This window comes from Bipolaris victoriae (assembly GCF_000527765.1).
Source record: "Bipolaris victoriae FI3 unplaced genomic scaffold scaffold_44, whole genome shotgun sequence".
Classification (NCBI taxonomy): domain Eukaryota; kingdom Fungi; phylum Ascomycota; class Dothideomycetes; order Pleosporales; family Pleosporaceae; genus Bipolaris; species Bipolaris victoriae.
Genome location: NW_014575348.1, coordinates 214251 through 240945, shown reverse-complemented (window position 1 = coordinate 240945; position 26695 = coordinate 214251). Strand labels below are relative to the sequence as shown.

At 50.7% G+C, this 26695-nt stretch overlaps 10 protein-coding genes across 10 annotated transcripts; 3 read left to right on the top strand and 7 right to left on the bottom strand.

The window, feature by feature from the left end:
• Positions 1–2340: 2340 nt before the first annotated feature.
• COCVIDRAFT_16193 (hypothetical protein) lies at positions 2341–3835 on the bottom strand (the record flags this gene model as incomplete). Its single annotated transcript, XM_014700923.1, has 2 exons — positions 2341–3209; positions 3259–3835. The coding sequence occupies 2 exons, from the start codon at positions 3833–3835 to the stop codon at positions 2341–2343; spliced, it is 1446 nt and encodes a 481-aa protein (XP_014556409.1).
• An 828-nt stretch (positions 3836–4663) lies between these two features.
• COCVIDRAFT_16192 (hypothetical protein) lies at positions 4664–5540 on the top strand (the record flags this gene model as incomplete). The annotated part of the gene is made up of 3 exons (XM_014700922.1): positions 4664–4666; positions 4718–4996; positions 5064–5540. The coding sequence occupies 3 exons, from the start codon at positions 4664–4666 to the stop codon at positions 5538–5540; spliced, it is 759 nt and encodes a 252-aa protein (XP_014556408.1).
• A 708-nt stretch (positions 5541–6248) lies between these two features.
• COCVIDRAFT_99793 (hypothetical protein) lies at positions 6249–7019 on the bottom strand (the record flags this gene model as incomplete). The annotated part of the gene is made up of 1 exon (XM_014701007.1): positions 6249–7019. One exon carries the CDS (start codon positions 7017–7019, stop codon positions 6249–6251), a length of 771 nt encoding a protein of 256 aa, XP_014556493.1.
• Positions 7020–7997: 978 nt separating this feature from the next.
• COCVIDRAFT_26838 (hypothetical protein) lies at positions 7998–11669 on the bottom strand (the record flags this gene model as incomplete). Its single annotated transcript, XM_014700949.1, has 5 exons — positions 7998–9879; positions 9929–10569; positions 10619–11158; positions 11209–11359; positions 11410–11669. The coding sequence occupies 5 exons, from the start codon at positions 11667–11669 to the stop codon at positions 7998–8000; spliced, it is 3474 nt and encodes a 1157-aa protein (XP_014556435.1).
• Positions 11670–12798: 1129 nt separating this feature from the next.
• On the bottom strand, positions 12799–15629 carry COCVIDRAFT_99880 (hypothetical protein; the record flags this gene model as incomplete). The annotated part of the gene is made up of 4 exons (XM_014701006.1): positions 12799–13697; positions 13750–14845; positions 14895–15153; positions 15205–15629. The coding sequence occupies 4 exons, from the start codon at positions 15627–15629 to the stop codon at positions 12799–12801; spliced, it is 2679 nt and encodes an 892-aa protein (XP_014556492.1).
• A 1047-nt stretch (positions 15630–16676) lies between these two features.
• COCVIDRAFT_37990 (hypothetical protein) lies at positions 16677–18783 on the bottom strand (the record flags this gene model as incomplete). Its single annotated transcript, XM_014701005.1, has 2 exons — positions 16677–18009; positions 18062–18783. The coding sequence occupies 2 exons, from the start codon at positions 18781–18783 to the stop codon at positions 16677–16679; spliced, it is 2055 nt and encodes a 684-aa protein (XP_014556491.1).
• Positions 18784–19206: 423 nt separating this feature from the next.
• On the top strand, positions 19207–21383 carry COCVIDRAFT_99752 (hypothetical protein; the record flags this gene model as incomplete). Its single annotated transcript, XM_014701004.1, has 2 exons — positions 19207–19826; positions 19874–21383. 2 exons carry the CDS (start codon positions 19207–19209, stop codon positions 21381–21383), a joined length of 2130 nt encoding a protein of 709 aa, XP_014556490.1.
• A 750-nt stretch (positions 21384–22133) lies between these two features.
• COCVIDRAFT_37988 (hypothetical protein) lies at positions 22134–22604 on the top strand (the record flags this gene model as incomplete). Its single annotated transcript, XM_014701003.1, has 1 exon — positions 22134–22604. One exon carries the CDS (start codon positions 22134–22136, stop codon positions 22602–22604), a length of 471 nt encoding a protein of 156 aa, XP_014556489.1.
• Positions 22605–23151: 547 nt separating this feature from the next.
• Positions 23152–23316, bottom strand: COCVIDRAFT_99782 (hypothetical protein; the record flags this gene model as incomplete). The annotated part of the gene is made up of 1 exon (XM_014701002.1): positions 23152–23316. A coding segment is annotated over one exon (165 nt), but the record flags the coding sequence as incomplete, so codon positions are not given.
• A 372-nt stretch (positions 23317–23688) lies between these two features.
• On the bottom strand, positions 23689–26415 carry COCVIDRAFT_26833 (hypothetical protein; the record flags this gene model as incomplete). Its single annotated transcript, XM_014700945.1, has 1 exon — positions 23689–26415. One exon carries the CDS (start codon positions 26413–26415, stop codon positions 23689–23691), a length of 2727 nt encoding a protein of 908 aa, XP_014556431.1.
• Positions 26416–26695: the final 280 nt, after the last annotated feature.

Sequence of the window (26695 nt, the reverse complement as noted above, 5' to 3'; positions counted from 1 at the left end):
ATATAGGAGTGCGTAGGACATCAAACGAGCCTTAATTTAAATAGATACCTATAGGCCTTATACGAAAGGATATTAAAAATCTACCTAATAAGCTATTATAGAGGCTAAGTTTATATAGTCGTTTTTCCACTAGGCTAAACCGTACCCTAGTTCGGATCCCATTCGGATATATGTAGCAACAGACGCTAAGCCGTTACACTTAAGAGATGCGAGGATCTGCCTAGGAGTTGCTCTCTTAGCCTAGGCAGCTTTAATTTTTCGTCCGATAATAGATGCGACGCGTGGATTACGCTTTAGGAAGGTAGTTATCTAATGCTTGCCTATAGGCCTATAGTCTCTATTTATCCTTAGTATTTGGTTCGCCATTTCTCGTGCGCGTGCGTATGAGGGAGGAAAAGCTCGTGCGTCCTCTTCAAGTATTCATTATACAAGGAAGTCCTCCTGCTCCAGGGTTAATCGCTGTTAATATACATAGCTTGCGTAGTTGCTCTGTCGGCCGTTTATACGCGTCGAGATTGTGGACTGGGGGAGGTTATACGCTTTTGCAGCAGCTCTTTGACTTGGAAAAACACCAGAAATAATACCACGAATAGCTGATTGAATGGCTTCTTCACGGGCATCCATTTTGGCTGTGTGGGTGGCGAGAAAACGCGTGTTTTGATGAGGGTGTTGAGTTCTGATCAGTGACCAACATCTCCGGGTGATCAACTACCCGGTCGACTAGCTTATGTTTGATCCAGATTCAGATGTGGATCTTTGCGTTACATTCGGATGAAATGGCTGGCTTTAATATAAACTGGCCACTTGATTGTATATCCGAATGTTTTCGGACAAGTATTCCTTGGCGCATGTTGTCCACGCGGCATTAGAGAACGTTAGAGCCGAGGGATAGCCGCGGAGAACATTCCGACCGAAGTCTGTGGGTAGAATTTCGCGGCTTCTTGGACCGAGCAATAATGCAATTGGTGAGTTATATGTCACAATCCACAGAAATACTAGATTCTTACCGTCGAACCTCCGCCACATACCGTACCGAACGGCGCAACAATCACTCGCCTCACCAATCGCTGCCATTACAACCAGCTTTTCCACGTTCCGACCAACCTAAGTAGAGATGCGAAGATATGTATTCCTCGCGTGAGATATAAACCCGAAGTAACCATTTCCCTTCTTATACACAGTTATGCTTCAAATCACAAGCATAACATTATTTCTTATCCTTTTCCACTAGATACTGGAAGCCGAACATTCGAGAAGATCATCGTACGTTGCCAACAGTGAAAACAAAACCCAATGCATAACAGTAGGCTCGTGATGAAGATTCCCGTATATCGCATCTGCATCCTACATGCACATAGATGCACTATTCTATATATGACCTACAAAACACGCTTATAATTAGCTTTCACCTTACAGACATGACATTTTTCGAGAAGAGAGCGCGCAGCATGTGGTATGCACGATGCAGTACACATACAGAGAGTAGTACACATCATTCAGTGTATATTTTACGCGGCTTCAATAACCTAATAACCTTTATCGCTGTGACTTCGCGAAGCCAACTTACAGTCGAGTCTGAAATCCCCCACAACGAGTCTAACCATTTACTGTGGTCGCAAAGAGATCCCGAGCTGCGGACAGTTTCAGCTCCCCACGGCCCTAGCAACCCGCTCATGTGGCTGCTCGCTAATCTAGTGTCCCTAGATCATCCAGCCGAACCGTTTATTCCATCGTATCCATCGATCTGGCGCTAGCCTGGACATTTCCCAAGATTTCGGTACACACTAAGCGAATGGTGGCGTAGATTCTTCGAGCCGCGTTTCCTTATATCAAAGGCGTCACTTTAACTCATTGTAACACGCAACTTAAGCTTCGATAATATTAAGGAAAGCCGGATAACGAAGTGTTTCTGACCAGACTCTGGAGTTACTTTATAGATCTGCAAGCGGGGTGTGTGGAAGCGTAGTTATGAAGTTGGGTGATGGAAGAATCCGTGAAACGTACCACTAGTTTTGGGGCATGCGGGCACGGCCCGGTCCCTCACTATTGCTGTGACTACGCTAGTGGCGTTACTCAATTACTAATTAACCCAGCTTCAGCTCTGCATTCGTCTGGTTTCATGCTGACACATTGCAGTCTTGTTGTATACGCAACATTACCAGTGGAAAGCAAAAATCACAACGGAGCCAATTACGACAGCCCACTTTCTGCATTATCGTATTTGTGTATCGTGTATGTCAAACACGGGTATTGGATCAAATGCCATTAAGATTCGAGTTAGAATCTGGGTACATTTTTCTTGACATTTTTTCCCTTTGGATGGGTCTTGTCCGAGTCAATTTATCCAGGAATGGGATAGACAGCTTGACTCTTGTATCCATTAGTACCAACCGTCCTAACACCAAAGATGACATTGTCCTTGCTTAGTGGAAGAACCACAGAGCCGGCGTTGCCCACATCAACTGTGTGTGTCCACAAGCTGGCTGTTGTGGACCGCCAGACGATTTCATACCCAGCCACATCAAGACTATCGGATTTGATCCACTTGATCCGCGAGTTGTTATCAAGTACGGTTGTGTCAATGGTTACGTTCTTCGGCATGCCGGGAGCTTGCGAGAGCGACCAAAGTGTAGCAAGATTAACTTTGCCAACGCGTGCTGTGTACTCAAAGTCGACAAACTCAACCAGGTCACCATATACAGTCCCATTTTCAGTGCGGATGTCTTGGTGCTGATGAGCAAAGTTCTCGTTGGGTTCCGTGTAACGAATTGCAGGATACCCAGCGCGAAGGAAACCGGTATGGTCGCCACCACGCAGGAAGCGGTCCAGACGGTAGATGATAGCAACATTCATACCGGTGGCATCATTAGCAGCAACTTCAGCGGAGAAACGTGCGAGCTCTCGTGCAGAGGTGTCGCTATCGCCACCGATTTGAAGGCGTCGAGCAGGTGTAAGGTTGTCAGTTCCCGTCAGCGATACGCCCTCTGCGAAAACGCGAATAGTAAAGGGGTCCTTTTGTCCACGGTCGCCAGTCGAGGACCCCACGATATCGCAGTTCAACATGCCTTCGACGTTGGTGCTAGAATTTCGTAGTGTCTCGGCAAGGTAAGTGGAGCCATAGAGGTTTTGCTCTTCGCCAGCAACAGCACCCAGAATGATAGTAGATTTTGGTTGATGCTTAGATAGTATACGAGCAATCTCCATGGCAACTATTCGAAGTCAATCTCCACTCTACGAAAAATGCAGTACTGAACTTACTAGCTGTCCCACTAGCATCATCATTGGCACCAGGTGAATCGGCTTCGTAGTTGAGGACGTCGGTGACGCGACTGTCATAGTGCCCGGTCATGACGTATACCCTGCTTGGATCCTGGCTTCCTTTGGCGGTCGCTAAGACGTTCGAGATAGTGACTGGGAACGGGATCCTGCTGGCCACGCCCTGAACGTAGCTCTGGACCTCGACAGTCATGGTCCCATTGCTTTCATCGGCATACTTTTTCATTTCAGAAGCAATCCAGTCCCTGGCTGCATGGATACCACGCGTTGAGCTATTGTATGTTGCAAGGGTATGGCGAGTTCCGAAAGAGACAAGCTTCTCGATGGTGGCTTGGATATTGGCAGCGTTCACTTCATCTAAGATTGCACGCATCTCATCATCCGGAGTTTGCGGAACGAGTTCAGTACCGACATTTGAGGGCGGCCATGCTGCATTGGCGCATTGAGTGTACGTCTGGTCGTTGATGGCAACTGGAGGGGGAAGGTCGCGCTCATGAACATCATGCGCGCATACCGCTGAGATCAGCGTACTGGCACGCAACAGCGACAGCAAGCGCATGGTTATGTTTGAGAAGGAGAAGATGGGATATCTGGATTTTCTCAGGGCAGCGACTCAAATAGAGAAAGCCGGATAGGCCGCGGCCAAGAAAGCAGGACGGCATGCCATGACATCAAACTCCGGCTCGGAAGTCGAGAAGTTATCGAACTTCCCATGTCGGTTAGAGGCTTTAGCCGACGATATCGCCCCTCGACTTTGTCTTGCACTTTTTGCGGTTGGTGGTAGCCACAGGATCCGCAGTTGCTAATAGCGAGCGTCCCGCGAGCAAGGATTGCGTAGACGATTACCCGGATAGGCAGGAGGGGAAGAGACCGACGTCAAGATTGGACCCCCGTGATTTAGACGGAGGTGAATGGGAATTTATATGGGGAAACATAGTAGAGTTGGCCATAGGGAAGACCTCGCTGGATGGATGGCCGAGGCCGAGCAGGTTGCGATAAGCGGCTGGTGTGCATGTCGCGTTCCTGTGAAGCGGATTATCAACATGCGCCGAGCAGTATGTTTTGAGAGAAATTTGCTAGGACCAAGAGAAATGTAGTCGAAGGCGCCTACGCGATTGGTATCGATGCAGTTGAGAGAAGAGCATGCCTAGAGCGCCGTTCAGGATGGTGTTCGCATTCCTGATCCAGTCTGCTTTGGGTTAGCGCTAGAATGCGACAACGATTGCATGTGGCCATGATGCAATCTGTCAAGTCACCAAAAAAACGTTGCCTACAAGGCACCAATACATACAGAACCAGTTGTTCAAGAGCGCACACACTCTCGCATACAATCCCTACGCGATTATTCCACACTCGGCCGTAGCCAAAACAGCCAAAAAAGCTCGCAATGGTCCGTCTGGTGGCGCATATGTAGCATAACACAAGCTCACGTCGCAAACAGAATGCCCTCTTCAATTCAGCCTTGCGGCAATCGACCTCGATACGGAAAGACTTGGATCAATTTGCCGATTCAGCCTCGCCCTCTCCACACCTCCAGGCCCAGCTCAACGCCTCCCTCGCAACATTCGCCCGCACCATCGACGACTATGGCAAGCTCGCGAGACAAGAGCCGGTGCAGACAAAGGCCGAAAAGGCGCAGGAGAGATTGAAGAACTTCAGGGCAGAGCTGGATGAATACCGTGCCAGCTTCAAGCGCATAAAGAGCGCCAACGAGGACATTGTACGTTTCGAACCACCGTCCGCGTTCAGAAGCGCATGCGACAAATGCGTACTGACAACCCTCACAGCAAACCACAGAAGCCCGCACCGAACTTCTAGGCCGGCGCCCTCATAACACAGCCACGCCTGAGAATCCATATGCACAGCACAACCTGGCTGCCCAGCACTCAGCCTTTGCGCCCTCCCAACCCTACGACCCCAATGCCCCCTACCGACCCAACTCATACTCGGCAGGCGCCCCACAAGGCGGCCAATACGATCGTGAAGGCCATCTTTTGCGCGAAAATACCTTCTTCAACAAAACCTCGGAGCAGCTCGACGAGTTCCTCGACAGGGGAAGAGCTGTGCTCGGCGATCTTGGCCAACAGAGGGACATGCTCAAGGGCACCCAGAGAAGGCTATACACAGTTGCCAATACCCTAGGCATTAGCGGCGACACGATACGCATGGTCGAGAGGCGAGCAAAACAGGACAAGTGGATCTTCTGGGGTGGCGTCGTTGTCTTTTTCCTCTTCTGCTGGCTCGTCATACACTATCTACGCTAATCTCAATCCACTTGGTTTCCTTTTGCATCAATTTCAGCGTATTTGGTTGAGTCAGCAAGGCGTCCGGTGCATCCAACATAGTGAGGGGTCACGAGCTCTTTTTTTTGCGTGGCAGGACATCATTGGTTTAAGGCGCCATCATGCGTTCCTTCACGATGTCTAGGTTTTCCAATAGACTCCGGCCGCAACTGGAACAGAAAAATTCTATCATTTATTAATGGTTTCATCCAACCATTCACACCAGGTTCAGGACCTGGCCCTATCAGTGAGCATTACCTCCAATCAAATCTTTCCGACATGAACTGTTGGTCACACCATCCTGGTTAGGTTGCACAAGTTTGCTGCTAGGGATACAGAGCACGACTATCAGCTTCTGGAGAACTATCATTGCTCTCATCCGGTTTAGCACTATCTCACTTCGCAGAGTCGAGTCTTTGAGAGTTATAACTGCGCTATGGTATACTACGAAAGCAGAAGCTATCACTCTGGAAGGGATATTGCGACACGACATGGTCGTCCCTGCTTTCCAAACTGAGCAGTACAAACCTATCGTTCCTACTCAAATGCCAAGTCTATTCAATTCACTCTAGCCTAACCAAGGAAAATCCTCTTTGCTCCGTAGAACTGCTATCCCATTCTCTCCGTCCGGGCAAAGTCCCTAACCGCAAGGAAATCTCTCTGGCCATCCAAAACCCCGAACGATGTCCGTCAATATGCGCCACGTATGAGCCGGTCAAGCTTTCCATTAACATTCTCTAGTGTTTCCTTCATCTCCCGCTGCTGATACTGGATCTTGTTCAGTTTGTCAAAATACTCATCTCGACGATATCTGACGGGTACGATTACGGGGTGCGCACATGCTGGGTTAGCAAAAACTGGGACTTCGAGTTTGAAATCCACTTTGCGACGTCCATATTTCACAACAGGTGCTGGTCGTGCCCTGCCATGACGCTGTTGAATAGAAGCAGCCAGAGGGCGGATTTCATGTGATTCTTGAACTTTTTCCGCTGCCTTCTTCCAGTCTGCCAAGTACTCACTTTTTTCGTGGCGGTTGATCTTGTCCTTGGTATGGTCCCAGAAAGTGGACAACGCCTCGACTAGTAGCGAGGACTCAAACTTCCGTGCCAGCTGCACTAGAATAATGAATGTATGTCGCAAGCATTGGAGGTCTTTGGTCCGATATGCGTTGTTGAGGCACTCCTGATCGAGATAGTGCTGGAGGACCTGACGAACACGGTGTCGCGTCTCCCCATTGCCATGTTGCGCGTAAGGTCCGAGTATGCCGAAGAATCGCTCCAAAGTCTTCTGAATGACTTCCTTTCGGATACCGAAGTGACTGTTGAAATAGTTATGCAGTCTTTGTACCCAGAGATCTCCTTGTATCGAATTTTCAGACTTCTGTTTGGGAAACCATGCGCGGAACGTTTGCGCGTCCACCCATATCTGCTTTTGGCCTAGGCGGACTTTGATGTTTTCCATGTTCGGATACAACGTCGGAAAGAAAATGAGAGAAGTATCAGAGCAAAAAATAATCGAAGTTGTTGCGGTCTTTTGGGGGAGGGACAGATTTTACCTGCTTGCCGCGTTCAAGTCAGGATCTCATCATTATGTATTACACTCATTCGGTCGAACCACAACATCAGTCCAAACGCCAAATCAGCTCGACAGTTCAGCTGTCTCGGCTACGTTCTTTAGTCGCACAGCTTGTAAATATGTTTGCTCCCAACAGCATTCGATACTCAGGCATCCAAGCATCATGCCCTGACACGGTTGCCACTTTGGACACGTCAGCCCAAGATTGCAACAGCGCATGCCGAAATAAGAACATCCAACCGTACACATTTTTTTAGCCTCAGCTTTGACGTTCACTTGCCGACAACAAACCTACCACGTTACATCAACTTCGTTAGGCCTAAAACACCGCCACCCAACGCTCGCAGCTCGTAGTGAATGAGCTTGCAGGCTAGCAATTTCCTTCCGGAAGGGTGTGTTAGTCTAAACATACCGCGACCCATTGCAAGTCATCATCGGACGAGCTCTTCATTGAAAATGGACTTGTGAGAGGCTACCAAGCAAGCCACCAAAGCTATGGTGAAACGTCCACTCCGAGCATGTTACACCAGATATAATGCGAATGAAGACATTTCTTGTCGCCGCCAAGATCCATCTACCTTACTGTTCAAAAATTCCTACAGTCTATGAACTTACTTGGGGGCAGACATTCACTGTCTATCGAGAATCGCCAGACGGGTTGAAAGTAAAGCAATCAACGTGGAACACAACCACAGCCTCAAATCAAAAGATGACAACATCACACCTTTGAAAACATGGGAAGTAAGATCGAAGGAGAAAAACCTAAAAAAGCCTTGATCTAGCCATGTATGGGAATCTTGTACCAACCCAGCCAAAAAGAAAAACGCCACACTAGATGCTCGCACACTCCCCATCCCCCCCTCTTCACCAATCCAATCCCCCAGCACCCCTCTCACCGCCAGCCAGTATCTGCGAGGCTTTCCCCTTCTCCCCCAATCCCCCCTCAAGATGCGACACCGGCACGCCCTTCCTCCCCTTAAGCTGCAACCTTTGCAACTTCTTATCAAGCGCCACAAACGGATCCTCCGTCTCACTCTTCTTAATCTTAAACTTGCTCGTCCCTAGCACGCTATCCAGCTCCTCCACACTGGGCAGCTTAACATACAACCAACCATCATCACGCTCCTCGATCGGGAAAACAGCAATATTAACAGACTCGTCGTTTGCACACTTGCCTGCGTTTTCGCCAGAGAGCTCGTAGTTGCGTTTATGGTAGGGGCACGAGACCCAGAGTTTGTTGTTTGCGAGGTCGTCGCCGATGAGGCCGTCGGAGAGCACAAAGGCGCGCTTGTGCGGGCACATTTGTTGCGTGCAGTAGTATTTGCCGCGGACTTTGAAGACAGCGAGTTGCGTGTCGCCGCGCTTGATGGCCTTACTGTCACCTGTATCTGCGTCCTGGAACTCTGAGGCTTTGACCAAGGGTTGCCAGGAGAGCTCTGTCCATTTTGTGCCGCGGAAGTCTTCGGTGATGGAGTCTTTGGGCCAGTAGGAAGGACGTTCTTGGCCGCGTTCTTGTGTGGGCTCGATGGTGTCGACGATGGTTTCCGAGGTGTTTGCGAATTGCGAGAACCAGGCGCGTTTCTTGGGGTCTTTGAGAACTTCGGTCCATTCGCAGAAGAAGGTACCGACGAGATCTTCCATTTGCTTCTCGAGATCGGCGCAGATGCCGAGTTTGTCTTGCAGGATGACTTCCTGGAGGTACTTGATACCGCCGGGGAGATTCTCCATCCATCGCGCTGTTCGTTGCAGCTTGTCGGCCGTCCGGATGTAGAATGCGAGATAGCGATCGAGGATAGGGACCACGTCATCTGGTGGTACGTCTTTGGCCAATAGTTCTGAATGCCTGGGCTTTGCACCACCGTTGCCACCGACAAAGATATTGAATCCTTTTTCGGTGGCAATGAGACCAAAGTCCTTGTTTTGGGCCTCTGCGCATTCGCGGACACAGCCCGAAACTCCGCCTTTGAATTTGTGTGGACCACGAATGGACTTGTAGCGCTCTTCGAGACGCACAGCCATGCCTACACTATCGCCAATGCCGAAGCGGCACCATGTAGTTCCAACGCATGATTTGACAGTGCGTAGTGACTTTGCGTACGCATGACCAGACTCCATGCCGCCATCAACGAGCTCTTGCCAAATGTCTGGGAGGTCTTGTTTGCGTGCACCAAACATGTCGATGCGCTGGCCACCCGTAATCTTGGTGTAGAGGTTGTATTTTTTCGCCACTGTTCCGATGATGATGAGCTTCTCCGGTGTGATCTCGCCTCCAGAAACTCGGGGAACGACGGAAAATGTGCCATTGCGCTGGATGTTTGCAAGGAATCGATCGTTAGTATCCTGAAGACCCCGATTATTTACCTCAAGGAGATGCCTGTTGTACAGCGAAGAGATAATGCTTCCAATGGTCGGTTTGCAGGCCTCGCATCCCAGGGAGTTGGCGTCCTTTCCTGCCTCTTTCATCACAGAAGCAAAATCTTTGAGACCCTTGACGTAGATGATGTTGAAGAGGTCGGCGCGAGAGTACTCAAAGTGTGGGCAGAGATGGTTCTTGATCTCGTTGCCCATGGACGCCATGGTCTTGTTGAAAATGGTTTGGACGAGCGGCATGCAGCCACCGCAGCCAGTGCCGGCTTTGGTGCAAGACTTGACATCGCCGATGCTCTTGCAGGTTCCGTCTTTAGTAGCATTAACTACATCGCCTTTGGTGACGTTGTGGCATGAGCAGATCTGGGTATCATCGGATCTACAGTCGTCAGTAAGAGTACTCACTCGATCACGGTTTCTTTACTCACAGATCAGAACCATCGTCTTCACCCTTTTGTGCGCCGACAATGAGCTCGCTGGGCGGTATTTCGAGCGGTTTCTGGTTTTTCACCATGGGCACAAGCTTGATGTAGTCTTTCGTATCACCAATCATCATGCCACCCAGCAAATACTTTCCATCCATGGTAAACAGGTACTTCTTGTAGACCTGCTGGAACGGATCCTTGTATGTGAGCGCCTTGACTGGTGGTGGTGCTGGCCCATCTGTCAGATTCTTGACCTTGTCTCGCGTCGTCTTCGCATTCGGCTCCTTGCTATCGGCGCGCTGGCGTCCAGGTAAGTTCTTAGGTCCATCGCGATCGGCGAAGAAGTCACCAAAACTTGCAACTTCGACACCTAGCAGCTTGAGTTTTGTGCTGAGATCTGGAGCTTTGAACTTTCGCGGTGCGTGTGCTTTCGCTTGGGTCAAGTTGAAAGCTAGTACGTCGGCCATCTCGACACCAGGGGCGATGAGGCCAAAGGTTTGGTTTTCCCAGCTCGCACACTCGCCAATGGCATAGATGTCGCGTTGAGATGTTGCCAGGTCGTGTCCAACGACTATGCCGCCTCCTCTGTCAGCACACTTGATGCCGGCTTTCCTGGCTAGCTCATCTCGGGCCTTAATGCCAATCTACGCATATCAGTTTCAGCCGTCATTCCAGAACACTGAAAGCACTCACCGCAAAGCAAATGCAAGAACATTCCATCTCTTCACCGTCCTCAAATACCACACCCTTGACAAAGTTGTCCTCGGTGGCCAGAATCTTGCCCACCCTCTTGCTTAGCATGACGTCCAGACCTAATGCTCTTACTTGCTCTACAACCATACCGCCGGCATCGCCATCTAATTGCCTTGACAGCACCCATCGGTTCCTCTCAATCAGTTTGACTTTGGCAAAGTCTTCTAGATCCATCATCGCATGTGCGGCTTCGAGACCAAGCAGACCGCCACCCACGACTGCGCCAGTCGTACCCTTTCGTGAAGAGGAAAATTCTATTAATCTTTGCAAATCCTCGATAGTTCGGTACACGAATACACCTTGTGCATCGTGACCAGGCGTGTGTCGGGGAAGAAGCGCATCTGAACCCGTTGCCAGAACTAGGATGTCGTATGATACTGTCTCTCCAGATGATGTTTTGACTGTCTTCTCCTCGGAATTAATCTCGGTGACAAGGGTGTTGAGGTGGTAGCTCAATGCGCCTTCGGGCATGGAGGAATACTGTGAGGAGGTTAGTTTCAACCATATGCTCCTGAATGATTGCGACAAACCCATTCTTGCGGATTGAGGTACAAGTTTTCTACTTGGCGATGTTGGAAGAAGCTAGTTAGGCCAACTCGATTGTATGCAAGATGCGGCTCTTCGCCAATGACGACGACGTCGTACTCTCTCCGCTTGACATCGTACTTCATGAGTTTTTCACTATTTACAATTAGCTTCTCGGCAATTTCTTTTCGACACTCAAAACTTACATAAAAGCAATGCCGACCATGCCCAACCCTACAACCACGATTCTTTTCCGTGGGCGATCATTATTAATCTCTCCCTTCTTCTCCAGCTCCGCTACTTTCTCAGGCAGTTTGTTTGCTTCCGCATCATTCCATTCTCGATTTGATACGTTTCCATCTTTTGATCCCCAGGTCGCTGTGATGTGGCGTTCACCCGGTGGCGAGTGCGATTCACCCGACAAAGGCTCGATGCCTTGTGTGACAATCGGTTCCGTTTCCGCCATTGCGATGTCAATGCAACCGCTCGGACAGTCGTATATCAAGTATCCTCAGGAACTATCGTCGTGGACCCAAGTCACAAGAACACGAAGCGATACCACTATCCGCCTACAACCAAAAGCACAAACACAAGCAGAAGAAGAAAGCAGGACAAACGGAGCGAGATAGCAAAGAAAAGGCGTAACCCTCAGCTTGATAAGTCCAAAATAACCAAACAGAAGATCCCGCCTAGCCACAAGAAAGCCCTCCCGTAGCACACAAAAAATACCGCCCACTAGGGTTAACCCATCTATCCTATTCCACCTCCGCGCGCAACCACACACGCTTACACGAGCAAATCACACCACCCCGTCCCTTCTCAAAGCCGCACTTACATCATACAATCCATTCATTCGTACCTGTCCCTCCTCCGCGGTGACCTACGGAAATGCACTGCAATCTTGCCCAACAGCCACATCTATCTCCGGTACTTTTGTTCACTAGCACTAGCGCCAAGCGGGTGGGTAAGTAAGTGGTAAGACGTCAATAACGCAGTCCCCGCCCGCCCCCCGACTATCCATTAGCCTAATAGACGGTATCGGTGATTATCTTCGCGGGGGTGGTGAGTGGGTGGCCTGAAGGATGTGCGTGGTTCTCCGTGGAGATTCGCGTGGCTTGGGGTGTTTGGGGGGTGGTGGGTTTGAGTTGCTTATCGCGAGGTGGGTCGAGATAGGGAGGGGGCTTGGCGACAGGGGTCTTATCAGTGGGTTGAAGTTGGCGGAGATGCTGGCGGGAGATGGTGCGTTTCCGATGTGTTCAGTAGGGAGAGTTCGAGTTGTCAGTAGGTGCGGGTTTTGGAGGGTGCTGGGGATGAGGAGGTGAAAGTGTAGGTCAGGAGTTTGTGCTTTGGAAAGGTTTTGAGTATTTTGAAAGCGATTCGGATGGGAGAAAGTGCATTGCGATAACACGATTTTTTTTTCCCAACGGTACAGAACCGTTGGAGTCGTAGGAAATCCAGCGCCGTAATATACGCTTTGCCTGATCGAGTTATAAAGAGCAAAAAAAAATAACTATTGTAGTAAACCAAACAGACCCAAATATCCAATATGACAGAACACCGAAAAACGCTTCCGTTACAATGCACGCTGTGAACAACTAAAACACCAAAATCTCATCCTCACCCCACCCCAACTTCCCCAACACCTCACACGTCGCCTTCTCCAACGCCTCAGGTCCACAAACCAGCACCATACTCTCTCCCTCCCCCCTCACACACTCCTCCTTAAGCATCGCGTCTCCAATTCGTCCTCTCCGCCCCTCCCACTCCTCATTGCCCTGCGTCAACGTATGCAGAATCCTGCAGCGATCCTCATTGCCGCTCGCAAAAGCATCTAAATCTTCTCTACAAAGTATATCCTCCACAGTGCGATTTCCATACAAAACAGTACACCGTGTCGCGTCTTCTTTATCCTGCATGACGGCGCGTAGGACCTGGTAAATGGGCGTGATACCGCTTCCACCGCAGATCATGTAGAAGCGGTTTACTTGCTTTGTTTGCTTGCCGTTGATGCTGCAGAGGCCGCGGCCGAGGTATTCGAATTTGCCGATGGGGCCTTTGACGTCGAGGCTGTGGCCGAGGGGGATGGCGTCGAGGGCTTTTGTCATCTTGCCGCCGGCGCGGGTGGGCGTGTCGGCGTATACTTTGATGAGGATGTCGCAGTAGCCTTTTTGGTTGGTTTGGGATATCGGGGTGTAGGAGCGGATGATGGCCTCGCGCGTGACTGGGTCGCGGAGTCGAAGCATGAGATGTTGGCCGGTGGGTAGGCCAAGGGTTTGGTCGTCATGGTCGAGCTTGAAGCGGAAGATGTGTGTGTCTGAGGAGACCTTCTTCTTTGACTGAAGATGAGCTTGACGCCATTCGCGAGGGTGAAGAAAGATGGGTCGTGGCTCAGTGGATTCTGTAGTCGCTTGGCCTTGTGCCAAAGCTTTCTGGGAGGCTTCATCCAAGGTGCCAATGTGATAATCTGGCATCATCTTTTTTGCTGTTTCGCTATCTGCAGATTGTCAGTGTTTGTACCCAATGTCAAGCTCCGACATGTGTCTTACGAATCGCCATGAATTCATCAGTAGCATCCGTTGCTGCAGCGCTCACAATGCTTTGTGCGCCGCCGGGATGCCCTTCCAGAAATGCAGTACCATCGTACACTTCTCCGTTCAAGACGAACCATGGGTTGTCTGCCTTATCGTGCTCTCGTAGCTCGTCAATGTCAATGACCCTGTCAACTCCGTCTTTGGTCATCTTAATATCTTTGACCTGTTCGATTTCGGCATGTTCTGGCTCTTCGTTGCCCACCTTCTCTCCCCAATGGCCGTTGGAAAGGTTACCACCGGCCTTCTTGACACGCTCCATCCATCCACCAGGCATCAGGGCAGGCTGAGTAGGATGTTCGAACCGCATTGTATCGTTTTCCTTGTGGATCACAATTCGGAACCAGGGATTGTTCATCATACCCAGGACACTCCAGTACATGTCTTTTGGTTGCACGCACATGGCTTCGTCCATGACTCTGACTACAATGTCATGTGCTTGTTTGAGTTCCTCGGTTGAGATTTCAATGTCCCAAAAACACCAGCAGAAGCTTGTTTCACGCCAGTCCATGTCCAATCTTGCACCGTACAGCTGTCGATCATCGAAAGCGCGGTACTTGTCCTCTGGATAGTCAATGTTTGCAAGTCGCCATGATTTTCCTTGGTCTAAGGATAGTTCGCAACGTGTTATGCGCCGGCCGCCACCACTGTAGGCATAACCACGCACATTGTAGGTACTCTGACTCGAAGAAAGCCCCAACTCCTCTCCGTGTTGGGGGAAAGCAATAGCTGAATTAGGCGAAAGATCATAGATGGCATACCGCTCGTCCATCCACCATTTGGTGTTGTTTGCCGCTTCATCTGGGTCGACTGTGGTAGGTAGTACTCTGTTGTCGTAGATGTGGTACCAATTGTCACTAGGCTCAGCGGTGATAATCAGCTTTTTTAGCCACTTGACACTTCTGCCGCCAATCTGGCCAGGTATCACAGCTCGCAATGGTTTGCCGTGATCGGGCCTCAGCATCTCGCCGTTCATCTTATGTGCCAGCATAATTCCTCGGTTGGGATCCATGACCCAGTTGAGTTTTACCGAAGTGCCGTAGTACCCATTTGGCTACGTGAAGTGTCAGTAGTCAGAAGATACATTAAGTGCAGCCACTTACGAGTTTGTCAGCTCCCTCCATGCAAACGTACTTGGCCTTCCGTAGAGGCTTCGCTCGTTCAATGATGTCCTTCATCACAACGCCGGTGAAAAGAGCGGTGGAAACTCCAGCCGGACCCCACGAGAAGCCCTTGCTCTTTCTCACAACATTTTGTTCTTTTCGTCTGTTGCCAGCACAGACCAAAGTGATAGGATATGTCACATTCTCGTATTCTTCCAGTAGTTGTCGCAGAGTAATCTTCAGAGGGTTTTCTACCATGCTACAAGAGTCTCAATATATAATTGCTTTGTTGGAATGAATAATGACTTACCCTTCTACGGAGAACTCCCAGTCTAAACACTCGGCATCTTGAACTTCCGGTACTGCTCCATGGTTTCTAACGTAAAACAACTCAGGGCTAGTAAGAAACCCCTCGTTGAACAAATCAGTCAGTGGTGCTTCGACATTGAATGGATGCACGCCCGTCAGCCGAATCAGCCTCGGATCTCGTGGGACATGTGCATCTGGGGTGGATTTGTCGAGGTCTAGAACTTGGGGTGGAGTGTTTGCTGGTGGTGGAAGTGGAAAGTCCTCTTGTGTTGATGTTGAAGTAGTCGATTCGACATCGTTGCCATCGACAGTTTCTGGTGGTGATGGAGGTAATTGTTTTGATGTGGAGTCTGCGTGAGTCTGTAACTGGCGTTCATGAAGAAACGACATAGGGACTGCCGTCTGCTTTTGGGTGACTACGCTCATGGTGCAGATGCAGCGTGCGGTACCTAAACTTAGATTGGTGCCGACAGACGGGTACTGTGCTTGGCTATGCACAAACGTAGAACAAAGACCAAGCAAGAAAAGAAGGTCAGGCACAAAAGCGGAGTGGAGCAGTAAATTTAGAGGTAGCGACGAGAAGTTGAACTTCTGGAATTATTGGCTTTCAGCTAGATGCTATAGTGCTTCCGGGGTACAAACCGAGCGGCCCTCCAGTAAGTAACAAAGATGACCTTTCCACCAACGTCAGAAGCTTACATAGGAATACCGCGGAAACCCAACTTCAATCTGTGGAGAAGACGTCAAACCCTGTATGTCGTCATCGCCTAGATTGTCATGGCGGACTAGGCTCTGGCCATACCGAATTACTACAGAGTTTTGATATGCGGCCTTATCTTTGACGCTGAAAGAGGAATAGCGCCCGATACGGCGTGGCGAACAGTGAGCGATTTCTGGGCAGCTAGACGATGTTCCTGGCCGGACCGCACAGAGTGGATACAGTGTGGGGGCTATCGTGGAAACATTGGGTTGAAGATCTTTTCAGCGGAGATGCACCATCCGAGCATACTTTCTCCCGTTTCGCGACGATTTTGTAGAAGCCGCAGTATAGCGTGGTTTCAAGCCATGTTTGATGCGCCGGCTCAGCCTGAGACCACGGATTCTAATGCAAGTTGGATGGATTCGCGCGAAGCAAAAGCATTCGTAACGATGCCAGTCTTCCAACTTCTACAGGTGCATGGTCAATCAAAGCGCCCGCGCAATCATAGGGTTAATGTTTACTTTTTACCACACCAAATCTTGCGTAGTAGAGTTCGCCCGGTCTTTGAGGGAGTCTGGAGAAAATATTAGACCGAGCGGACTTGATAGCGTTGACCATAGATGTACATAGATCTAAGGGGACCGGTTGTCCTGATGGGCTGGTAGAAACAGTGCGCGCTTCTCCGCGGGGTACAAGTGCAGAGCGCGCTTGACGGCCCCAGCTATAAGCGATCGGCCACCCATGACTTTGAAAACATAAAATATACTTCCAGTTCATCCAAGTAGCTTCTCTTTTAATGTTTGGCCTTGTCCTGTGGGCCCAACTTGAACATGCCCCTGGAGTCGCTGTTGCAATGTCTCGGCGCGAGCCTTCATGCGCTGCTCTGATTTTTGCTTCACGCTGGCTTTGTCAAACCGACCACGGATACCATGTTTGATGCGTGTGATCATATCGGCTGCTTTACCTTTTGTGACATCGCTTGGCTTCAGGTGGTCTTCTTGAGGCCGAGACTTGTTGATAAAGTCGATTTGTGCCTGCGAAGCGATGCTTCTTCGCCATGCCTGGTTCTTGTTGATATAGAAGAATTGGAACGCGTCCGCCGCGTATGTATCAGCGGCATGGACGACATGCGAGAAAGACTCGCCTTCAGCGATGACGCGCGGTGTACCATATGGGCTTTTCGTCTGCTTGGTGATAGGAATCTTCCAATAGTACTTTGCTCTGAAGAAACCATCTGCGGTGTCCGAGGGCTCGATGACGAGATAATTCCCAGTATTCCCAGAGAGAACGTACCTGCCCTCGCCTACACCTACCCATGCATTTGGGCTAATGTTGCGTATGTATTGATCGCCAGAAGTGTCTGCTATGAGATCGTGTACAGAGTCGTAATCGGTAAAGGAGATGCTGCCAGGCAGCTTTTTGGCGACAGTCGCCTGCTTTGCCATTGAAGCTTCTTCTTCTCTTTGCTTTTCTTCTTCTTTTCTTTGCTTGATCTTTGCTAGAGTCTTTGTATCTGCCTTGTCTACGATTTCCGCAGGATCCAGACCAAACAAGGTAGGGGTAGAAACAACTCCAGTACTCAAAGCGGCGACCATATCAATGACATGACAGTTGTCCTTACCATCGTATAGACGCATGCCGCGTCCGATCATCTGAACCAGGAGGTTACGAGACTTGGTTGGTCGGGCCAAAAGCACACAATCGATGTTGGGAATGTCTGTGCCTTCGGTGAATACGCCACAGTTGAGCAACACGGGAAATTCTTTGTTTCGGAAAGCGTCAATCCTTGCGCTGCGGACCTTGGTTGGTGTTTCTCCAGTGACGAATTGCGCATCAATTCCAGCCTGGCGAAACATGTTTGTGAGACTGGTGACGTGGCTGAGGTCGACGCAGAAGATAAGCGTCGAGTGCCGGTCCTTTGCCTTTGCTGTCCAGGCCTTGAGTACAAGATTATTCGTCTCGTCGGTGTTGATTACTCTCGAAAGAGCACCAGCTTGAAAATCGCCATTGGACCCTGTGCTCACTTTGGTCAAGTCGGCCTTGATCTCGACGGTTGTGAAGACTACATCAGAGAGCCAATTCTCTTCAATCATGTCCACATAGTCACTGTCTGAGGGTTAGCTCGCTCACTCGACACTCGTCCCATGTCAAGACTTACCGGTGGTAGACAATGTGGTCAATGACAGCGCCCAGCCTCCTGCCGTCGAAGCGGGATAAGGTAGCCGACACGCCAACGAGAGCAGGAGCGGTGGTGTTGTTCCAGTCGGTAGCATGGCGCAGGCCAAAGTGCTCAAGGACGTCAAGATAGGTCGAGCTGACAATGTGGTGGGCCTCGTCGACCAAGACGAGTTTATAGCGGGTGGGATCAAACTTGTCAAGGCGGTCGCCTGATGTAATGCTTTGTATAGAGGCAACTGTGATGTCGGCGGCACCCGAGGCTTGATGGTTGCCCATTTCAATGTCTACATGCTTGGTGGGGTACGCACGGGCACAATGGCGCGCGGCTTGCTCAACGAGCTCACGGCGATGGGCGAGGATGAGTGTCTGGGTCGCATTGCCACGAGCGGGGACGCGATCGATGAGGTGAGTGAAGATGACGGTTTTGCCAGAGCCTGTTGCCAATGATACACCTAAGCGCTTGTGACCGCGCTCGAGGTACGACAGGACGGCTTGGATGCATTCTTCTTGGTATTCGCGTAGGACAACGGCGGGTGGATGTGTAGGTGATGGTGGTGATGGTGGCGAGGATGGCGATGATGAGGGCACAGCTGGTACGGCAGCTTTTTTCCTGGTCCTGGCCAGCCGTGAAGCGCTTCTTCCTACTACCCAGACAGGTCGGTAGCCTGGCCGAGTGCACAGTCTCAGCGCATGGCGGAACATGAAGACGCGTCGAGGGGGAGCGAAACTGTCGCCAAATCACAATGCATGACGCAGTACACGCAAAGTCGGCCGCGGTAGAGCCCCACCTAAATGTCTCCCCCAACCACTGCCACCCCCGGCAGGAATATTTCTATAATTACAGACGAATGGCAAAAGTAATGGTAGTGGCATAGCCGAGAGCAAGCCACGTCCGAGTATGGGACTGTCCTGAACTGTTCTAGTGCATGGGACGCATCTGCCAGCAGCCTCGCTCATTCGGGCAAAGTATTAATCACGTGACATTAGAGCAAGCCTCCCTGCTTTTGCTACCCACTCCACTACCACTACTTCCACCACCTAGCTGCATGTACACACTGCCACTCACTGCTGTTTTTCCTGCCAAGATAGGTGTACTGAGCTACGGCTGCCCTGGTCTTGCCCGCCATGCAGGCTGAGTCCGACTGGACTGACGAGCCTTCTCGGTCGTCCAAGCGCCGTCGAACAGATGCAGAGAGACTGGCGCGACCCCGAAAATATCACCTCGAAGGAAAATACTGTGACCGATACCGCCTCCTCTTCAATGGAATTGTTCAGGAAGCTGCCAGTCGCTTCGACAGTAGACACATGCCTTATGCTTTTTATTCTTGGCAAATTGGTTCTTCATTGTGGTCTACAGCCGAGCAAGCTACTTTTTACTCGGCTCTACAGCGACTGGGAAGAGACAATGTCCCAGGCATAGCAGATGCAGTCGGCAAAAGCATACCAGAGGTACGCGAACTGCTCTTGTTGCTCCACGGTGCCGCAGTCAAGCAGGGCGATGCTGGTCTGACTTTTCGCGATATCCCGGCCGCCGTTGAGATTGGTGACGAGTGCGACGCCCAAGTAGAACTTGCAGCCGATGCACTGGCGTGGTATCAGGAGAAGTGGGAGGCCCGCCAAGAGCAAAAGCAGCATGGCGACTACTGGTTGATCACTTCGGCCGTGGCTGTTGCAATCGAGAACGCCATCGACGGCGAGGCGGACGAGCCAGCACCTCCGCGAAGAGGAGGGAAGGTCATTGTAGGGTATGTGTGTATGTTTGTGTTCAAGAAGACAATACTAACTTACGCAGAGCATGCCTGTCATGCAAGAAGTTTAAGCAAAAGTGCGACCGAGAGCTTCCATGCAGTAACTGTAGGCGACGGAAAATGGCCCAATGCGTGTATCCTGAATCATCTACCAGGGCTGATCAACCTGTCAATTCTGAAGAGCCCAAACAAGACGGGGAGCCAGATAGATCAGATCATGCACCAACTACACCCGCTATTCTAGAATCACTGCCAGAAGGATCACTGTTGCACCCACAAAATATGCTGAAGCTGTCAAGAGACGTCTTCATGAATCGCTCGCCAACGATACCTTCTCCTTGGCTGCACTGGTCGCAATATACATCAGACATTGCCCAAGAGCCGTCCATCTATCGTACTGCATTTGGTGACTTTCACAACCTCGTTGTATCAATAACCACACGACTTGTACGACTGGCTATGATACAATCAATGTCCCGTTTACGCTCGCGGAGTAAGAGATCTACACACGGTGCACTTCCCACAGTAAGGAAAAGGGACGTCCGTACCGCCATCGACCTTGCAGGTATGCCTAGAAACAGCCAAGAGAGATGGAGAGGTGTTGCTCGACGGTGCGCACTGAGAGTCTACGACCAGCAGCTATCTCGGCATGGTCGCAAGAAAATCAAAAGAGAGGTACCTTGGGATGAGTTTGAACGAATCATGCGCCCAGAGGAGCCCATTGCCAGCACTCTAACGACCGACGTGGAGACTTCAGATGATCAAGCTGAAGCCCGGTTACGAGCAGCGCGAAAGGGAACGCCTCTTCCTATTGAACGACTTGCACTATCTGACTCGGATGAGTCGTCACTGGACGAAACTACGCAACCATCGCAGCCCACACAGCAGTCCCGAGATACGACCGGACGGTACACAACAGGAGACGGTCAAACACCAACGCCGTCGACACTGACGCTGAAGCAGCATGATCGAAAGAATGCTCAAATAGACGAGTTAGAGATGTGGGTCATGCTCGGTCACGACCCAGACAAGTCCAAGTACCTCAACCAGATCGATCCGGTCAGCGATGAGGACGAGGATGAGGATGAGAGAGTCATCACGCAGCCCAATGACTGGCGCTCATTCACAAAGTACCGCGCAGAATGGGAAGAACTTGAAACACTACCAAAACCCGAAGCCTTTGAGGCAAACCAGACACCTCTCGCAGTACCGCCCGTTCTACACGATGATACCGTAGAACCCGGAGATTCTAGCTCCGATTACACAGGTGGACCGGGGAAGAAGAAGCAGCGCCCAAGGAAGCCAGAACCAGTTGAACTCGAGGCGGAGAGCGCTCACGCTTACGCAAATAGGAAGGCACGAGAGTTGGCGCAGGAGATGGAGCTACCTATGAGTGAAAGTAGTCGTCAGGGTTACGGGCTAAGTAGTGGTTCCAGCAATAGTGGTGGCGAGGGGCGATACCAAGTAAGGCAATCCATAGAGACTAGTGGTCGTAGGGCGGTACACTCGGACGACGAGGTGAGCGAAATGGACTGGGATACATTTATCGATTGAAGTTCCAATCAGTCCTTGTAGCATCTAGACAGTCTCAGAAAAGGCGTCGAATTCAAATTTTTTGCTCCAGTGATACATCACCTATCGATTTGGTATCATGGTGGTTCGGTAACGAAGATGCTTCTTATACGTCACCTAAGAGCTGGCTGGGTTATGTAAAGGAACAATCATAATTTGATAGTCTGGTCCCCAGTGACTTAGAATATAAGTATTGCTATTTTCCACTCGGTGTGTTGCATCAACGTGCAGTCGCGACTGGTTTCGGATTTATCGCATCCACGGCACTTGTTGAAGAAAAACTGCCCGCCCAGGACAAGTAGCGTCCAAGTCATTACAAACCTCAACTTCGCCTCCCTATCATGGTTCTTCTAGCGAACGTCCATTTCTAATATTCAATCGTCGTGGTGGCTTTCCCGTCCGATATCACAAATTTGAAATAGAACAGCCATAACTGGCTGTTCCCAAATCTCTCTATACTCTTTTCCTCCATATACCAGTCTCGTTCAGGATCGTAAAAGCACCACCAATCAAAAACCTCAAACAACAAATCATAATCACCTCTTCAGACTTGTCCAAAATCCGAACCAGGATCCTCTCTCCAACCACTCACAACACCCACTTCACCTTAACCCCCCCTTTGCCTCCCCCTATATAGGACCATCTCACCTCACCATGCTTCTCCCACCAAGTCTTCTCCACCACCATTCCTCTGAGAGAAAGAGCAACAAAAACCACCAAAAAAATAAAAAAATGAAGACCCTAACCCTCCTCACCATCGCCCTCCTCTCCACCTTCTCCCTTCTCCCAGCCCTCGCCCTCGCCGGCGAACCCCTTCCCCCCCGCTCCAGCGGCAAATACGGCAAAAATGTGCCTCCAGAACCCATCGACACGCCCCTCAAGCACCCCAAGGACCCTGCACTATGGTGGCAAGGCATAACCGACGACGACGTCTACCACCCAGAATGGGCGCTCTCATCCCGCGCAGCCGTCGTCGACGCATCAACCCAGATAAGCGCGTCGACGGCGCAATCCGCGCACAAGAAGAATAACAAGGACAAGAAAAAGAAGAAGAAGAAGAAGAAGGGATACGGGCTTTCGGGTCATTGGAAGAAGTACGGTTGTGGTCGCGTGGTTAACGAGGGGAAGAAGGGCGGCGAGGGGAAGAAGGAGACTTGGGGGAGGAGTAGGGCAAAGTATAAGTGTCATCCGAAACTTTGGTAGATTAGAGTGCCGACTTTGTTTGAAGAGGGCAAGGATGACGGGACATGATGCGGAGAGCGATGTTGACGGGCGGGAGGACTATCAAGGGGGTGAATGTGTAGTTTTGTAACATCAGGGATGCTTTGGCTTGAGGGTTTTTATGGAGGGGTCACGTATCGACGTGATTGGGTATTTGGGAATTGTGGACGAGATAATTCATGGATAGTGTTTTTTGGGGGGAGTTGGAAAGATTTTTTCTTGGAAATGGAATTCAGCTAATTGACATCATTTCCGTTATGAGAGTGCCTTGGTAGTAAGTAAAACTGGCAGCCAATATGTATGAGGAAATCAGTTTGTGCACTTCACCAAGGCCTAACACAATCCCCCTTTCCTCACGCATACCTGACAATACACTATACAAACATACATCACAATGCAGATAAAGGTTTAAAACAATCTGAATGGAAAAGGAGAAGAGGATAGAATCAACCAACAACCCCCAAGGTGCATGAGAGGCCTGAGCCGAATGCATGAGCACGGATCAACGTGGGAAAACCTAGTCTAAAGTCTACCACCCAAATAAATCTCTTTTGATCTCCGTGTCCCCTCCCGTACCAGGATAACCAATCAAACTCCACAAAATCATTACAAGACGTGCTTGAAGAACAAACGCAATAGATCCAGTTACACGGAAGACCCTTGCGGACCCTGGTCCAGCAAAAAGGGCCATATCCGGTACCAAGATTAAGAAAACAACCCATCAAGACGTGCGTGCGTAGTATAGCATGCAAATGACGCAATCAAGCGAGAAAAAAAGAAGATACACGAAGAGAACAAGGGGCTTGGAAAAGGAAATCAAAGGAGAGACAAAGAGATCCAACGGACTGGTATAGCGCGGAAAACAGACATACGACAATTTCTCCCCTCCAGACCAATATTTTAGAAAAGAACAGGCATCAAGGTAGGCAGTGACATGAAGGCGTAATAGCCGCGACGAGGAAAGCAGAGCCGGCCCAAATCTCAATAGTATAATAACAAAGACTGATTCGAAACGCCGACTCCATGGTGTACACGATGTTCGTATAAGACATCTTTTTGGTGATAATCAGACGATAGAAGCCCTAAGTGCAACCTCGGGCGGCGTAGGGGGTAGTGGCGCAGTAGGCGGTGGTGCTGGGAGGCCCATGAGCGGAGAAAGGGGCATGCTGAGAGGCGTGACTGGATGATCCGCGGTTGGTGGTGGCGGAGGAAGCGGTATGCTGGGCGGCGGAGTAGGTGATGTGATATTGCGAGGAGGTGGAGGAAGAGGCATGTTTGGTGGCGGCGCGGGTGGCGGCAGGCCAATTGAACTTAGACTATGCTTTACTACAATCGTCTTTTGGCTGGTTTGCTGTGCTAACGTTCGTTGCCTCAGCGCCTCGATATTAGGGTATGCTTGAACGTTGGTAGTTGTAGGGACTGCTTGGATTGACATTCTTTGGCCAGGAACGAAAGAGGGCGTAGACGAGATGAGGCGCAGTGGGCGGGATGACAGGAAAGGTGCCCGATCAGAACGTATCTGAACCGAGGCTGGCCGACGCAGTGGGTTAGACTGTGCTGAATTAAGACCATGAAGGCTAGGGGATGTTGTCATGTTGGATGCCGCTGAAGCTGGCCTTATTGGCGCAGTCACAGATCGATTCGCGATCAAGGGAGAAATCGAGGGCGTAGGTGAGGGTGTCTGACTGGCTCGACGTCTGGCAGAATCGATATGTTGGGCTTGAGGGCGGACTGGAATAGGTCGCAGAAAGGGCTTTGGTGATCCCGAAGTTCGACGTCTTGTGCCGGTGACCTTGCTGGTAGAAGCAAGGTAGGGCGCTGGGTTTGACATGCCTGTTGTTGTCGTATTACCCATGATGGACTGGCGTCGAGCAGGCGGTGGGGGAAGTGGTGCAGGCTCTTTGGGAGGAGGCGAGATGACGTCCCTCCTAGGTGGTGAACTGTAGACATGAGCATTGAACCTCACTGGGCTATCCTCGCGAGTGGGAGGGCTGTCATCTTCCTCGGGCTGGTCTGGTATATCGTTCTTGAGCTCCGGGGGTGATGAGTATGCCAAACCGATTTCAGTTTCTTGAGGTTGGTCCGGACTTGGTGCTTGGTTGACTGATATAATTGGGCCTGCGGCCAAAGGGTTTTCAATCCCGGGAAACGTGGGTGAGGCAGGACTGTAGAGAGAATGACGCAAGTTCTTAGACAATGTCTCAGCTGTTTGCAGAAGATTCTCGTCAGTTGTCGGCAGTGGCTGCATGGATCTACGTCGGGATGACATTGAACTGTTTGGATTCATTTGGAAGGATCGCAGGGACATGGCACTTCGGAGGGGCTCGTTGTCGCCAGTCGCACCACACTCTTCCATCAGAGGTGATTGTGGCGCGGGTGATGATTCGCGCGATGTGTTCTGGGTCCCGGCGCCAGAGAAAGATGTCGATGACGACATGAAGGAGTACCGTGAGCGGCCGCGCAATTGTTCGAGTTGCATCTGGTGTTGGGATACCGGTGTCGATGTGGCTGATGACGTCTCGACGGAGAGACGGCTACTTTGTCGATGAGATTGTCCGCTTGATGAGTCGATGCTTCGTTTGGTCTGTTCAGGATTCGTTTCCCAGTCTGAGGTGATGATTTTTGGCGACGCTGAAAGGCGTGGTTCGATTGGTACAACCTTGCTCATGTTGTACGCGTCTCGACTGACCCTGAACCGATGGTTGGCAATTTCAGCAGACTCTTTGCTTACCGAGCCGCCATCGGTAGAGCAAGAAGCTCGGGCAGAGTCATCCCTTGTTCTTGTACCACCAAGGTTATCAATCTCCCTTCGCACACTCGTCATCCATTCGTCCATCTCTTCGGCGCTCTCAAGAACTAAGAGGAAGCTCGTTACGGACCTGCGTGTGTTGAGATGTTGTGTCCGCAGACGTGCTAGGATTGAGCTCTTTGGGCCAACTTCGAGTGCGCCATCATCGCTAGCATGGCTGGATATTTGAAGCACCCAATGTTTGCCGGGTATGAGATCACAGGCAAAAGCCGCAGACTCCTTGCCGAGTTTGAGTACCTTTTCCGGTACCCTGTCAAAGGGGCCATCACCAGCATATTGCAGGATGTACCCGCTAGTGACGAGGACGTAGATTTTGTTGACAAGCTCTGGTGTAGGTGGGTGAAGCACCGAGTGGGATATGAGGCGTTTGTGACTCTTCTCCAACTTCTTGGCCTCTGTGCTGTTTTCAGTAATGGTGGATAGTTCGCGTTCATGGTCGATTCTCTCGAGTAGAGACTCTGCTTGCCGTCTTTGGCTCTGTGTCCGCATCAAGACCTCTGGAGCAAAGACACAGGCTTGCACGGTAGCATGCTTGATGGACTGGGGGAAAGCCTGGAAGAGCGGCGGCGGCTCCCAGTCACCAAACTCGTTATATGATACAGCGGAGCGCATAGATATGGGCCGGAATCTTTGGCTTGCTCGGGCGCGTATTGTCTGCTGAGCGGGGGGCGAAGGGTTTTGTCGCAGTGAAGACTTGGGTATGGACATGGGAGCAGTCGGCTTTGGTGGCGTTTGTGGCCGCATTGGCACTGCGAGTCCAACCTCTGTGTGACCGCGGGCCTTTTCTACCTTTGGCTTGCTGAACAAGTTGAACAAGGACATTCTAGAAGATACACGCTCGAGCGTTTTTGGTGGAGCGGGTACGGATACTTTGGATGCTACCGAGGGTGAGCGTGCTGCTTCTCGTGCTGCTTCTCGCAAGTTTGCTGTGGAGCGGGTGAGGCGCCATCTGGACATGGGCGGCCGTGCCGAAAGGTCGGCCATTGTGAATGTGCTGTGACTGCACAGCGGCAGTATAGTGGAAATGTGAGAGAGCGACTGGAGGGTAAACGTGAGTTCCGGCGAGTATGTGATTTAGAGGGGATAAGGCAAGTGGGTAGTAGGTGTGGCAGATTGGTTGCGGCACGGGACAGTCGAATCTGTCGATATGGAGAGCGACAGGGAAGGCTGGTCTCTCGGAGGTCAAGGGCTCTCGGAAGGGACGGCCGGGGTGCAAACGTTGGTCGAATATGGTCCGTGTGTGAGAGTGTGACAATAGCGATTG